General features: G+C 40.7%; 1 protein-coding gene across 12 annotated transcripts in view; it reads right to left on the bottom strand.

Moving 5' to 3' along the window:
• Window positions 1-14,202, bottom strand: part of LOC127656331 (adhesion G protein-coupled receptor L3-like) — a 338,006-nt gene that overhangs the window by 29,482 nt on the left and 294,322 nt on the right. For all 12 annotated transcript variants that reach the window (XM_052144613.1, XM_052144656.1, XM_052144639.1 and 9 more), the window contains 4 exons: window positions 5,396-5,605; window positions 2,794-3,014; window positions 2,477-2,543; window positions 1,397-1,488 (listed from right to left, as the gene is read on the bottom strand). In XM_052144613.1, the coding sequence (XP_052000573.1) occupies window positions 1,397-1,488; window positions 2,477-2,543; window positions 2,794-3,014; window positions 5,396-5,605 (590 nt within the window). The remainder of the gene's footprint in view (window positions 1-1,396; window positions 1,489-2,476; window positions 2,544-2,793; window positions 3,015-5,395; window positions 5,606-14,202) is intronic.

The raw sequence follows: 14,202 nt of genomic DNA, 5'->3' as shown, positions 1-14,202 counted from the left end.
GTCAAATATTGTTCACTTTCGCAGATAAGCTGGTTTCACAGCAGAGTGTTTTCTCTGAAACCCTCCTCCTCTCCAGTTCCACTTGTCTAGATCCACTTTATTGGGATTGTATGCATGTCTAATTTCAAACAAATACAGCTGAGTATGAAAACAAAGTATGAAAACTATGAACAACAGACTATAATCATCTGATTATTAGCATGAATAGATCATCTGATTACAAGACTGATCCAATTTCGTCTGAGACCTCGTGGAGGGGGAGAAGTCTGAGTGTTATAAGACCCTCGCTTTTGAATTAATCAAACACATCACTACACTGTTGTTGAGAATGCAGTGCTTCGGTTTAGATCAGTCCCTATTTCAAGAATATCCTTCATAGTGCATAATCAGAGTGCAGCAGTTGAGTTCGGAAGTAAACATCACATTAATTTTATTTAACATACATCTACAAAATAAATAGACAACCATTGGGGACAGACCTACCATGAGCTCTGGGGTTGTTAAGCAATCATAGATGCTTTGGTAAATGCCACAAAGCAGTGTGATTTTTTTTCTTTTGACTTGTTTATTAAAAACAACAACGACAACAACTTGTGTTTAGGAGTCGGATTCACTGTTATCAATAAAAGGAATCACAGCAGAAGAGCTCAACACTGAGCATCCACACTCATAGACACTGCAAATGATGTAATCAAATCAGTCTTACTACATCCTCTATCATCTTACAGTATATATTAGAATGTATTTTAATATATCTTTATATACTTCGAATCTAACTTATTTCATAGCTCTCTGCAATATATGATTCTGACTCATCAATCCCTGGCAAAAGGTCTTATCATGAATCTCTCTCAAACACAAATAAGCACACGTATGCACATATGAACCCAGACACACACATCAGCTCACTGTCCTGCACACTAAATGGACAGTCATGTATTTGCATATTTATAGCTATTTTAGCCTCTGCTTTCCTGAGTGGCTGGCGTGTGATGAATATTCATGTGCATGCAGAAGTTAATTTGTGCAGAATGTCTGCTGCTCTTTCCTGTGAAACAACACAGATCGTCAGGTAACAACATCCTCCCCATAGAATACACACGCATACACTGTGGGATTCCTGTGCCAGTTTTACTTTCACCTCAACCTAATACAGTAATATGAAAAATGAGCGATTTGAGCTGATCAGTTGGGCCACATACACATATACACACTATCCTTAAAGCTGGAGTTTAATTCTATGCTACAAGCGGCACCAAACCTAATTGCAACAATAATGACTGTTTCCAAACAGGTTGCCTAAACATTCCCCCTATCTGCCTGTGCTCAACAAACAGGTAGATCACACTGACAGACTTAACCCAAAGAAGTCTACACCCATCACTGTTAGGCTTACTTGATGTTGTCAAGGCAACCAGAGTCTGGCTTCAGGATAGCGGTGTGGTGAAACATCTTGTAGAGAGCGATTCCCAGGAAGATCACATTCAGCTGGGAGATACAGGAGCACAGGACTGGTTTAGGAATCAAACATGCTGATTACAATCGTTAGCCAGAGGGTTGAGGGTTTTGGGCTACAGGATGTTAGATGTTGGATTTTGGTTGAAGAGCGTATTATGTTATAGGGTGTATAAGGTATAGGTTTAATGGTATAAGCTGTTGGATTTAGGGAAAAGTTGCAAGGTATATATGGTGTTTAGGGTATAGGATTTAGAGTGTAATGTGTAGTGTTTAGTGTAAGTGATCTAGGATATGGTGTGGGGTTTAGGGTGTAGACTATAAAGGTTCCAAAATGTATGGGATGAGGCGTAGGGTTTAGTGCATAATGTGTTATGTTTAGGATTTAGGGTATACTGTGTTGGGTATAAAGTGTAATGGTTTAGGATGTAGAGCAGAATGTATTGGGTCTAGTGTGTAGGGTATAAATTGTAGGTTTCATGGTGAAGTTTAGAGAATAGGGTATAAGGTATAGTGACTAGGGTTTATGCTGTAGAGTCTAGGGTGCAGGGTATAAGTGGTAGGGTTTAGCGTGTAGGGTGTAAGATCTAAGATAAGCTGTGGTGTTTAGGGTTTAAGGTCTAGGGTATAACATGCAGGGTTCAGGGTGGGGTTAAGACAATAGGTTTTAGGGTATAATGTATTTAAGATGTACAATCTAAGTTGTAGGGTTTAGCCTGTAGGGTGAAAGATATAGGATACACTGTAGGGTTTAGGGTTTTAGGTCTAAGGTGAGGGTTTAAGTTGTAAGTTATAAGGTGTAGATTTAGAGTGTAGGGTATAAACAAGTAGGACTCGGGTGGGGTTTGTCTAGGGTTTAAGCTGTATGGTATTAGATGTAGGGTTTTGGATACAATGTATGTAAGACAAACCATATAAGTTTTAGGGTTTAGCATTCATGGTGTAAGATATAGGATTAGGTTTGGGGTTAAGGGTGTGCATATTAAGGTCTAGGGTTTTTTCATTCATCACAACTTGTTACCATGATGATGAGTGTGGCAGGGCCTATAAAACTCCAGATGAAATAAGTGTCCAACCGCAACCAGCACCTGAAAATAGAAGAGAGACATATCACTCAAGACACTTAATTGTGAGAGCACACACACACACACACACACACACACACACATGATTATACTGCAGGTTGACTTGTGTCTTCTGGCTGATAAATGAGATTTCCTTCAATTATTCAAACTTTAATTTCCGCAACAGTACACCAGAACCCTGCTTCAATCACAAACACAAGCACTTGTGTAGATCCCAGTGGGGCTGTGTTCTGTATATGCATGAGTGTCTTACACGCTGTCAGTTCCGTAGCTTCGGTAATCTACTGCAGCAGAAACGGCCACTATGAGTGCAGGAATGCCATATCCGGCCAGGTAGAAGTATCTGCGGCGTGAGTGTTCGCTCTCAAACACCTCCACCAGCATGATATACAGCTGCACGCCTTCCAGAAACATCCAAGTGAATGCAGACAGGAAGAAGAAATGCAGGAGTGCCGCAAACACAGCGCAGGCGATCTGAAACACACACAGATCACTTATAAAAACTGTGACAGTCATCATCTCATAAATAACCCTTTCTTAACGGTGAAGTGTGTAATTTATTTTATGTTAAAAAACGTTCCTCTATCCCAGCTATATTTGTGGACACAAATATTAGTAAGCTACACATAGGTTGATTTCCCTAAAATGTGTAAACACTGTGATGCTTTCAAAACAGTAATAACCGATACATTTGAATCCATTTGATCTGTTTCAGTGTTGTGGTAGTTACTGTGTTTTGCCTTTGAATGACATCATGGACAAAGATGCTTTTTTGTCTCCAGAGGGTGGAGTTGCGGCATCTACCAGCAAGGTTTAACCAGACCATGCTAACCAGCCAAACCTTGACTTCTTGGGTCCAACATAACAACATTATCTCAACCAATGCTGTCAGTTTGAGGCATGTCTGTCTAGTTCTCCGACCACATTGCAAATGGGGGGAGCGTTCGGGAAAGTGGTTTAAAAATGTCATTATGTTGGCTTGACAAATAGACTATTCTGACTCATAGTGCTATATCGTTTCTAACTGATCGGACTTAAGGTTTTTGCACTGTGTTTGATTAGAAATGGGAAAAATACCATACACCCAGTCTACACCAGATGGTGCAGAATGATGCAACAAAAGCAAATCATTCCTATTATAATCAATGACACTGGATGTGTCCCCGACAGTAAACGGATGACCCGTTCTTTTTTGTGATGCACACACAGGCGCTACGCCTAACAACAAGACAAATAAATGGGTAAGAACGTTAGCTTTGACGCGCCCAGTGTAGACAGCCTCAAGGCGTTGCAGCGAGTTATCGTTCGTGTCTGGTGTAGACAGGGTGTTAGGCTGACACCCTCTCTACACCAGACGGCATGGCACGATGCGACAAAAGTAAATCACTCCTATAATAACCAATGATGCTGTCTACACTGGATACCTGCGTGAAGAGTAAACGGATCCACGCACAGGTACCACTCCTGCTAATAAGACCAAATAAATAATTTAGATTGTTCGCTTCAACACATCCGGTGTAGGCAGCCTCGATATGTGGCCTTGTAGACAGGGTGTTACATTGACGGAATGTTCAAACAGGCCAAGACTATTCAAGCTCCAACTGTCAAAAATTCAAATGCAAACAAACCCTTACAAGGCCTTTGATCTGTCGGTCGTTCTGTCTGTCTGTCTATTTTAAACTTTCAGGCCAGGCTTTGTCAAGTTAACATCACAGTTTGTCTTGATTAACTTTACCAATCTAGTTCATTTTACAGTGTAATTTTGTAAAGCTAGTGTCGGAGTAATTAAACACTTCACCTTTAAAAATGTGACTGCACACACACACACACACACACACACAGTCTTTCTCTTGAGGTGGTGTGTTATGTGGACATTGATGGATGCTGTTCAATGACCACCTGCACCTGCTCAGATTATTTAAACATATTACAGAATAGAGATTAAAAATGATCAGTCATGTATGATGTTCCTGCATTAGTCACAAACACTGAATACTCCCACATTAAACCTTTATGACACACACACACAATTTCACTCAGGCTATTTCACTCTCTCTTGAACTAAGAAAACCATGCAGTCAGCCATTTAAAACATCATCTCTCTTCATTGCTGCTAAACTGATGCATTATTGTACAAGAAAGACCATTTTGCCTGTACTGAACTGATCTGAGCCACAGTTTTTCAGCAGTGACAGGTTTAGGGTCTTGGCTACTGGATGTTTAGGGCAGTAGTGTGTTGCAGGTGTGTTTTGACAGGATCGTGTACAGCAGGGAACAATGCTCAGTGTAAAGTATAAAATGCAACTAGCCACATAATCGTGCATAGTTAAGATAACAAAATAAATGGGCTTATCAACTTTTTAAATGAATAGTCGTTTGGTCAATCAAGCTTTGCATTATTTAGCCACAAAGTCAACTGTACATTGGTAGAAGCAAGCCACATTTGGTAGATACTAACCCTAAATTGGACAGGTTGTGTGATATGCCCTTGTCTATGAAAACCACTAACAAAACCATGCAAGGTAAATAAGATATAATCAAGACATTAAATACGGGTTCAATTGCAATGAAGATAACTTTTTTTTTTGGTGACCACAAATTGCTTTTTGTTTCAAAAGGTTGTTAGATAACAAAATGGTCCATGTTCCACTTCAGTCTATGTTGTGTTAATGGGTCCTGGTGTAATGTTAAAACATTTCATCATTTCATTGTAAGATTGTAAGGTAGGGTATGAGGGGTAGGTTTTCAGGGGTAGGGGTAGATGAAGGGTATAACGAGTCATTTCTAGGGTCATGGGAGTGGGGTGTTTATGGTGTTCAGGGTGTAAGGGGAAAAAAAGTGATTTTCTCTCATACAGGCTGGTCTGCACGGTTGATGCCGGTGAGGAAGAGGGTTTCAGCGATGAAGAGCGAAATGCAGAGGTTCTTGTGGATGGTGTTCCTGTCGCTCTGGAGGCCGCGGAAGAAACAGAAGGTGAAGATACAGACGAGCAGGCACACCAAGGAGAGCAAGATGCCCACCCATGTGATGACATCCAACAACAGATCATGAACAGGGTCTGCTGTCTACAGAAAGAGAGAGAAAACAGAACATGTTCAAAGGATTCACATTTTTTTTTGGGACTGATTTCGTAATTTTTTGGAGTCTAAGATGGTGCAGCAATAGCCCATTCACTGACTGTAGGATGCATATTGCGCCAAAATATGGTCAATTGCTGACTGAAACCACAAGCTACTATCTGGATGGCTGGCTTTGTGCAACTTACAGGAGTCAGAGTGCACAGGTGTGAAAACACCAGAGACAGAAGACCCAATATGGTGGAGGTAGAATTGGACCCTTTCAACTTTCAGATACAGACATTGCCTGTTAGTCAACTTGATAAAGTACAGTCCATCTAGAAAGTATTCACAGTGCTTCACTTTTTCCACATTTTGTTATGTTACAGCCTTAATCCAAAATTTATTAAATTCATTATTTTCCTCAAAATTCTACAAACAATAATGACAACGTGAAAGAAGTTTGTTTGAAATCTTTGCAAATGTACTAAAAATAAAAACAAAACAAAAATCACATTTACATACAGCAAGTATTCACAGCCTTTGCTCAATACTTTGTTGAAGCACCTTTGGCACCAATTACAGCCTCAAGTCTTTTTGAGTATGATGCTACAAGCTTGGCACACCTATTTCTGGGCAGTTTCTCCCATACTTCTTTGCAGGACCTCTCAAGCTCCATCAGGTTGGATGGGGAGCATCGGTGCACAGACATTTTCAGATCTCTCCAGAGATGTTCAATCAGGTTCAAGTCTGGGCTCTGGCTGGGCCACTCAAGGACATTCACAGAGTTATCCCGTAGCCACTCCTTTGTTATCTTGGCTGTGTGCTTAGGATCGTTGTCCTGTTGGAAGATTAACCTTCGCCCCAGTCTGAGGTCCAGAGTGCGCTGGAGCAGGTTTTCTCTGAGAAGGTTGTCTCTGTACATTGCTGCATTCATCTTTCCCTCGATCCTGACTAGTCTCCCAGTTCCTGCTGCTGCAAAACATCCCCACAGCATAATGCTGCTACCACTGTGCTTCTCTGAGGAGTGGCTTCCATCTGGCCACTCTACCATACAGGCCTGATTGTTGGAGTGCTGCAGAGATGGTTGTTCTTCTGGAAGGTTCTCCTCTCTCCACAGAGAAACGCTGGAGCTCTGTCAGAGTGACCATCAGGTTCTTGGTCACCTCCCTGACTAAGGCCATTCTCCCCCAATCACTCAGTTTGGCCGGGTGACCAGCTCTAGGAAGAGTCCTGGTGGTTCCAAACTTCTTCCATTTAAGAATTATGGAGGCCACTGTGCTCTTGGGGACCTTCAATGTAGCCAAAAAATTGTTGTAGCCTTCCCCAGATCTGTGCCTCAACACAATCCTTTCTCTGATCTCTGCAGGAAGTTCCTTTGACTTCATGGCTTGGTTTTTGCTCTGATATGCATTTTCAGCTGTGAGACTTTATATCAATATAATAAGTAATCAATTGAATTTGCCACAGGTGGACTCCAATCAACGTGTAGAAACGTCTCAAAAATGATCCAGAGAAATGGGATGCACCTGAGCTAAATTTCAAGAGTCATAGCAAAGGGTCTGAATACTTATCTCAATGTGATACTTTAGTTTTTTCTTTTTAATACATTTGCAAAGTTATCAAAAATCAGTTTTTTGCATTGTCATTGTGGGGTATTGAGTACAGATTGATGTGGAAAAAATATATAATTTAAAGCATTTTAGCATAAGGCTGCAACTTAAAATGTGGAAAAAAATTAAGTGGTCTGAATACTTTCTGAGTGCACTGTATGTTTCCACTTTATGTAAATTACCACAACTTCGAAAAAAGGAAACAAAAAGTGATCTTTAAGATTCTCGTTATTTGTGCAGTTTTTCTAACCAGTGTTTGTCTTGCTAATGACTGCATGGTCAATCACGATCAATGTAACGAGCACCCCTGGCAAAGAGTAAAATATCGATTTTGTGTTTGTCAAATCGATATTGGGATAATTTAAATTACGTTTTTACACAGCCCCAAGTATTACCATCTGGTATATATTAAGTACTTTTAAACAGAAGTAATGTTAAACTTTTCATGAGTGACATTTGAAACACGTTATAAAATTTTGTTTATAATCAGCTCTAACAATATTTGAAAAAGTGATGAAAAATCAACCTATTATGCACATTTTTAAATGCACCACAGAATATTATTCTACTAATAATACAAACAGTACTTCACACACAAATGATATAGACAGAATTCAGGTAAACTGGGCCACTTTTTGCCATTTAACTGACAAATATCAACATTTTAAATAGTCACCTAATTCACCTGAATGCACCATTCTCTCTGTTGTGTTTCCATCTGTCATGTTTTTCTAATGCAATGTTACAGTTTGTGACCATGAGTATGATTTATTAGGATGGTGTGTTTTAAGCTCTCAGATCTTCACAGCCTGGGCAGCAGTGTTTGATATCCCACTGGACTCCCTCTGTAGGGTCCCTACGGAGGGCACACAGCCAGGGGAAAAGAGCACAGCTGATATGGGACACATCTCGGAAGACCTTGAGTCTGGAAGACCGGATCTCAGCACTTCTGAAGAAAACAGCTCATGAATATTAATGAGTGTGTGTGTGCCCTAGAGGGCTGTTGAGCACATAACACATCACTCTTCCTGAAGCCCACTCACCCTTGAGCACTATATCTCCTCTACATTCAACACACAGCGAGAGCGAGTGTGCGTGTGTGTGTGTGTGTGTGTGTGCGTGTGTGTGTGTGTGTGTGTGTGTGTGTTGAACATCCCAGTGCTATAAGTAAATCAACTCGGAACGCCTGCTCAGCAGAATCCACAGTAAGGCCTCAGTTTATAGAGTCATACACTGAGCTCAAGTAAATCTATGTGTCTATAAACACACACACTACACTTAAGCACCTTGAGAGTAACAAAAATTACATCTTGATAGTCAGTCTTTTGATATTCATACAGTTTTGTGAGATAAACAAAAACAAACAAAAAAGTTGCTATTACCTGTTGCCTGATAATTCTTTTAACTGAAGCTCTAAAAATAAAAAAATGCAACAAAAAATGAAAAACGATATTTACAGCAAAGCCAACTGATTCTTGAATGCCATGTAACAGAATGCACCAGGTCAAAAATATGGAAAGAATCTAGAGGTCTGGCAAACTTCGCAAATTTGACACTCATTATTTTTACATGTAAATGAGCTTGTGATTCGCTGCAAATGTTTGCAAGAAGTTTGCATGTCTTGAAATTTTGTTCAAATACATACTATTATTTCTATCATTGTCAGCCACTTGGCTGAGCATGTATAAGGGTGTCAAAATAAGAGTTCCCCAAGAAATATGCATGAACGAACCTGGCGTCCTCCATGTTTCTGACAACAAAGCACTTGAACATCCCGTGCTTGTAATTCCGACTTCAGAAGTGGGAATTAGGATAATTCTGATAGTACGTGAAGGCAGCATAAGTCCCGAATATCCTCCGTCACATCCACTGCAGTACTTGAATTTGCCACAAGAGGGCATAATCACCTGATTACTGATCTCATGAGACTTCATTCAAAACACCTGTTGCTTGTTCATTAATCAGTCTGCATGTGATTCACACTGCATAGTAGTTTTCAGGAACAAAGAAAGAATAAAGGTGTCAACACACCATTGATTGCGATCCGATATGATTCACCAAAACCCTGTTTTTCACCCAACTCTAATAAACATCCAAGGCCTTTAGCACACAAGAAAACAGTGCAAGTACTGTTTCTACACAGCAATTTCTTTGCGTTTTCCCTGTTATTCTAGACTGTGGTATTTTTTTTTTATTGATTTTGCCTGCTTGCCTTTTTTATCTTGTCTCTTGGTTTGGATTTGTTTGCCCTTCAATTGGACTGGTGCCTGGATTTTTAATCTTTTGCTCTGTTTTTAGATTACGTCTCTATGACCGGATTAACTGTTTGTTCATTAAGTGCTCCGCACATGGATCCAACTCCTTCATTTTCTGATTTACAGAGTGCTTTGCCCACCACATTCTGCAAAGACTTATAATATGTGTCATCAAATTTGTCCAACAAACCTCACAGCCAGCATCTGCAGCCCCTGCCATCCCACTAGCAGATTGGTCACTTGCGCTCTTACCATCCTCACTAACAATGGTACTTCTGATCAAATCAGCTTTCCCTACTGATGAATCCAAAGTGTCGTTTACCACTTCTCTATTGACTAGCAAAGCGCTAGAGTGGGCAACAGCAGTCTGGGAGAATAATTGCGAGGCCCACTACTCGCTGGAACTTTTAACGTCTTGCTTTAAAGCTTTATTTGACCATCCCGCAGGAGGAAAGGAGGCAGGAGAGCACTTATTTAACTTTAAGCAGGGTTGAGACTTTTTGCACACTTGCTGCTCAGAGTGGGTGGGAAGATGAAACACTAAAGGTCTTCTATTATAATGGACTAAATAGTGCCTTATAATAGTCTGAGCTTGTCTGCCAAGATGAAAATCTTGACATGGTCCAATATATCCAACTTTCAATTAAGATTGATGATCTTCATAGAACTTGCAGACCCACTTACAATCACAACCTATCCCTTGATCACCAAGTGACCTCTCAAGTCAAGCCAATTGAAGTGGAAAGAGATTGTCTATATTTTGAGGAGAAACAACTTGATCAGTGTCAGGGCTTGTGCTTGTACTGCGGAAAATCTGGTTACTTCCTTGCATCCCTCATCCACCTAATTCTCCCAACAAACCCATAGCGATGAGTACCCAGTCTGACAACTCACTAGAAAATAGACATTTGTCTGTTCTTCCACTATTCAATGAAGAAGTAAAACCATAACAAATTCTGAACTAATTTATTCTAGATCAGCTACAAATTTAATTGACTAAGATCAAGTACAACAGCTTACTCTACCAAACATTCCATGTGTGCCTCCTGTTTGTGTTTCAGTGCTAGATGGCAGACATCTAGGCTCCAGTAGAATCTGCCATTCCACTGCCCCCTTTCCTCAACAAATCAGAGCACTCCACTTCTGGTCACTCACTCTCCCAAGTATCCACTTGTTTTAGGTTTCCCCTGGGCCTCCAAGCACAACCCAAAAATATCTTTGAGTAAGGGGCAGATTCGGAAGTGGGGACTCCATTGTCATCAGTCATATTTATGACATGATGTATCTGTACCCTGCCACTCTGTTTGAATTACTAATTCAGTGGATGGATGCAAGATTAACATACCTTCTAAATACTCTAAATAAGAGCCTTCAGTAAGTCCAAGGAAAAGGTACTCCACCCCTCACCTAACCCATTACTGACTGTTCCATTAAACTCTTGTCAGGTACTGTTCTCCCAGAAGTAAAGTCTATCCCTTATCAGCCCCAGACACTCAGGCTATGGAAGAATGTGTTACAGAGGCTTTAGAGTCATTTTTACTCACTCATCTACTTCTCCGGCCTCTGCTGTTTTTGTTTTTTTTTTGTTAATTATTATCGAGAAGACTGACGGGGACCTAAGACCATACATACATGTAGATTACCGGCATCTTAATGCAATTGCCATCGAGTTCCCAAACCCAAGGTCCCTAGTCCAAGCAGCTCTTGATAAGTCACATGATGCAAAGGTTTTCACCAAACTAGTTCTCGGAAATGTCTATAATCTGATCAGGATTTGCGAGGGTGATGAATGGTAGACAGCGTTTTCCACCAGTAGGTGCACTACAAATACCAGGTAATGCCATTCGGGCTTGACAACTCCCCTTCACCCTAAACTGCATCTTCAAGTACATGATTAATAGATAGGTAATAAATATTATATATATATATATATATATATATATATATATATATATATATATATATATATATATATACACACTCACCTAAAGGATTATTAGGAACACCTGTTCAATTTCTCATTAATGCAATTATCTAAACAACCAATCAAATGGCAGTTGCTTCAATGCATTTAGGGGTGTGGTCCTGGTCAAGACAATCTCCTGAACTCCAAACTGAATGTCAGAATGGGAAAGAAAGGTGATTTAAGCAATTTTGAGCGTGGCATGGTTGTTGGTGCCAGACGGGCCGGTCTGAGTATTTCACAATCTGCTCAGTTACTGGAATTTTCACGCACAACCATTTCTAGGGTTTACAAAGAACGGTGTGAAAAGGGAAAAACATCCAGTATGCGGCAGTCCTGTGGGCAAAAATGCCTTGTTGATGCTAGAGGTCAGAGGAGAATGGGCAGACTGATTCAATCTGATAGAAGAGCAACTTTGCCTGAAATAACCACTCGTTACAACCGAGGTATGCAGCAAAGCATTTGTGAAGCCACAACACGCACAACCTTGAGGCGGATGGGCTACAACAGCAGAAGACCCCACCGGGTACCACTCATCTCCACTACAAATAGGAAAAAGAGGCTACAATTTGCAAGAGCTCACCAAAATTGGACAGTTGAAGAATGGAAAAATGTTGCCTGGTCTGATGAGTCTCGATTTCTGTTGAGACATTCAGATGGTAGAGTCAGAATTTGGCGTAAACAGAATGAGAACATGGATCCATCATGCCTTGTTACCACTGTGCAGGCTGGTGGTGGTGTAATGGTGTGGGGGATGTTTTCTTGGCACACTTTAGGGCCCTTAGTGCCAATTGGGCATCGTTTAAATGCCACGGCCTACCTGAGCATTGTTTCTGACCATGTCCATCCCTTTATGGCCACCATGTACCCATCCTCTGATGGCTACTTCCAGCAGGATAATGCACCATGTCACAAAGCTCGAATCATTTCAAATTGGTTTCTTGAACATGCCAATGAGTTCACTGTACTAAAATGGCCCCCACAGTCACCAGATCTCAACCCAATAGAGCATCTTTGGGATGTGGTGGAATGGGAGCTTCTTGCCCTGGATGTGCATCCCACAAATCTCCATCAACTGCAAGATGATATCCTATCAATATGGGCCAACATTTCTAAAGAATGCTTTCAGCACCTTGTTGAATCAATGCCACGTAGAATTAAGGCAGTTCTGAAGGCGAAATGGGTCAAACACAGTATTAGTATGGTGTTCCTAATAATCTTTTAGGTGAGTGTATATATTGATGATATACTGATCTATTCATAATCTATTCACTCAAGTCTCATACCAAACATGCACAGCAGGTACTTCAGCAGCTTATCAACAGTCAGTTGTTTGCCAGTGCAGTGAAGTGTGAATTTCACCAAGACAGGGTACATTCTAACCCCACAAGGAGAAACCATGTACAAGCAGTACAGAATTGGCCCTAACTCAATTCCATTGAAGAGCTGCAAGGCTTCTTTGGCTTTACACATTTTTACAAACGTTTTATCTGCAATTTCAGCTCTGTTGCAGTGCCACAAATCAAGGGCCATCTCAAGAAGTTAAGGTGGTCAGAAACTGCCACCCAAGCCTACAAGAACCTGAAAATGTGCTTTACAAGCACTCCCATTCTAAAACACCCTGACCCCACATTACCCTTTGTTGTCAAAGTAGACAATTCTGAATATGGCATTGGGGCAGTACCTCCCCAGAGAAAATGATTTCACCCAACCTGCACTTTCATTTGCAGAGCAGAATTACAATATAGGAAATTGTGAACTTCTGGCTATGAATTCTGAATTAGAGGAATGACGGCACTGGCTGGAAGGAGCTCAACATCCCTTCTAAGTGTTGACGGATTACAAGAATTTAGCATATATTAAGAGGGCAAAGCGACTGAATTCTAGGGAAGCACGTTGGGCTTTGTTCTTTAGCCAGCGTTCTTTAACTTCACAGTCTCTAACACACCAAGGTCCAAAAATGGAAAATCTGATTTATTTACATCCACTGACCCTAGAACTGCCACTGATGGTCACAATAACCTGTCATGATTTGGAAAGGAGCTGTATTAAGAATCTTCAAAAATGCTATATTTGTGTTCCAAAGAAAATAAATAAGTAAATAACAGCAGTCATGTTTTGGAATTGGCACTGTCTGGGTCAAATAAGAGGCACGTTATAATTATAACGAAATTAGTTCATCTTAATATAGTCATCAAAATAGTACCAAATATATCACAAATATTATAGAGAGAACCTTAGTAAAGATAAATGCCAGAAGGAAACATTCTTTTGAATTAAACACACACACACACACACACACACACACACACACACACACACACACACACACAGCAGTGATGGAGCGGGTGTGTGATTAATAGATCTCTGCTCTCCGTCAAACACACTGAAAGAGTACAATATATAAATGTTTGTGTGTGTGTGTGTGTGTGTGTGTGTGTGTGTGTGTGTGTGTGTGTGTGTGTGTGTGTGTGCAGTTCCAGATTGAAGAGATTTATCACCCGTCTGTTAGGCAGCACAGGGCGCATGGATTACGTCTCACACACTCAAGGAGTCATGCATGTACTCTGATATCCCACCAATTTAATAGTGCAAATGTTCATCAGTGGGGCATGGGCCCCACAGGTGCTTTGCACAGGGGACAGTAAGATCCAAGTTACGCCACTGGCTTGATGTGTAAATCATTTACAGAGAAATGAATTTTATGTTCATGCTTCATGAATGAGACCCAGTAAATGTCAACAAACAAACTTTGGCAGCAGTGGCAACACCCCC

Source organism: Xyrauchen texanus, chromosome 2 (assembly GCF_025860055.1).
Source record: "Xyrauchen texanus isolate HMW12.3.18 chromosome 2, RBS_HiC_50CHRs, whole genome shotgun sequence".
NCBI classification, from domain to species: domain Eukaryota; kingdom Metazoa; phylum Chordata; class Actinopteri; order Cypriniformes; family Catostomidae; genus Xyrauchen; species Xyrauchen texanus.
Note: the sequence above shows the minus strand (reverse complement) of the source record. Positions and strands in the feature narration are given on the sequence as shown.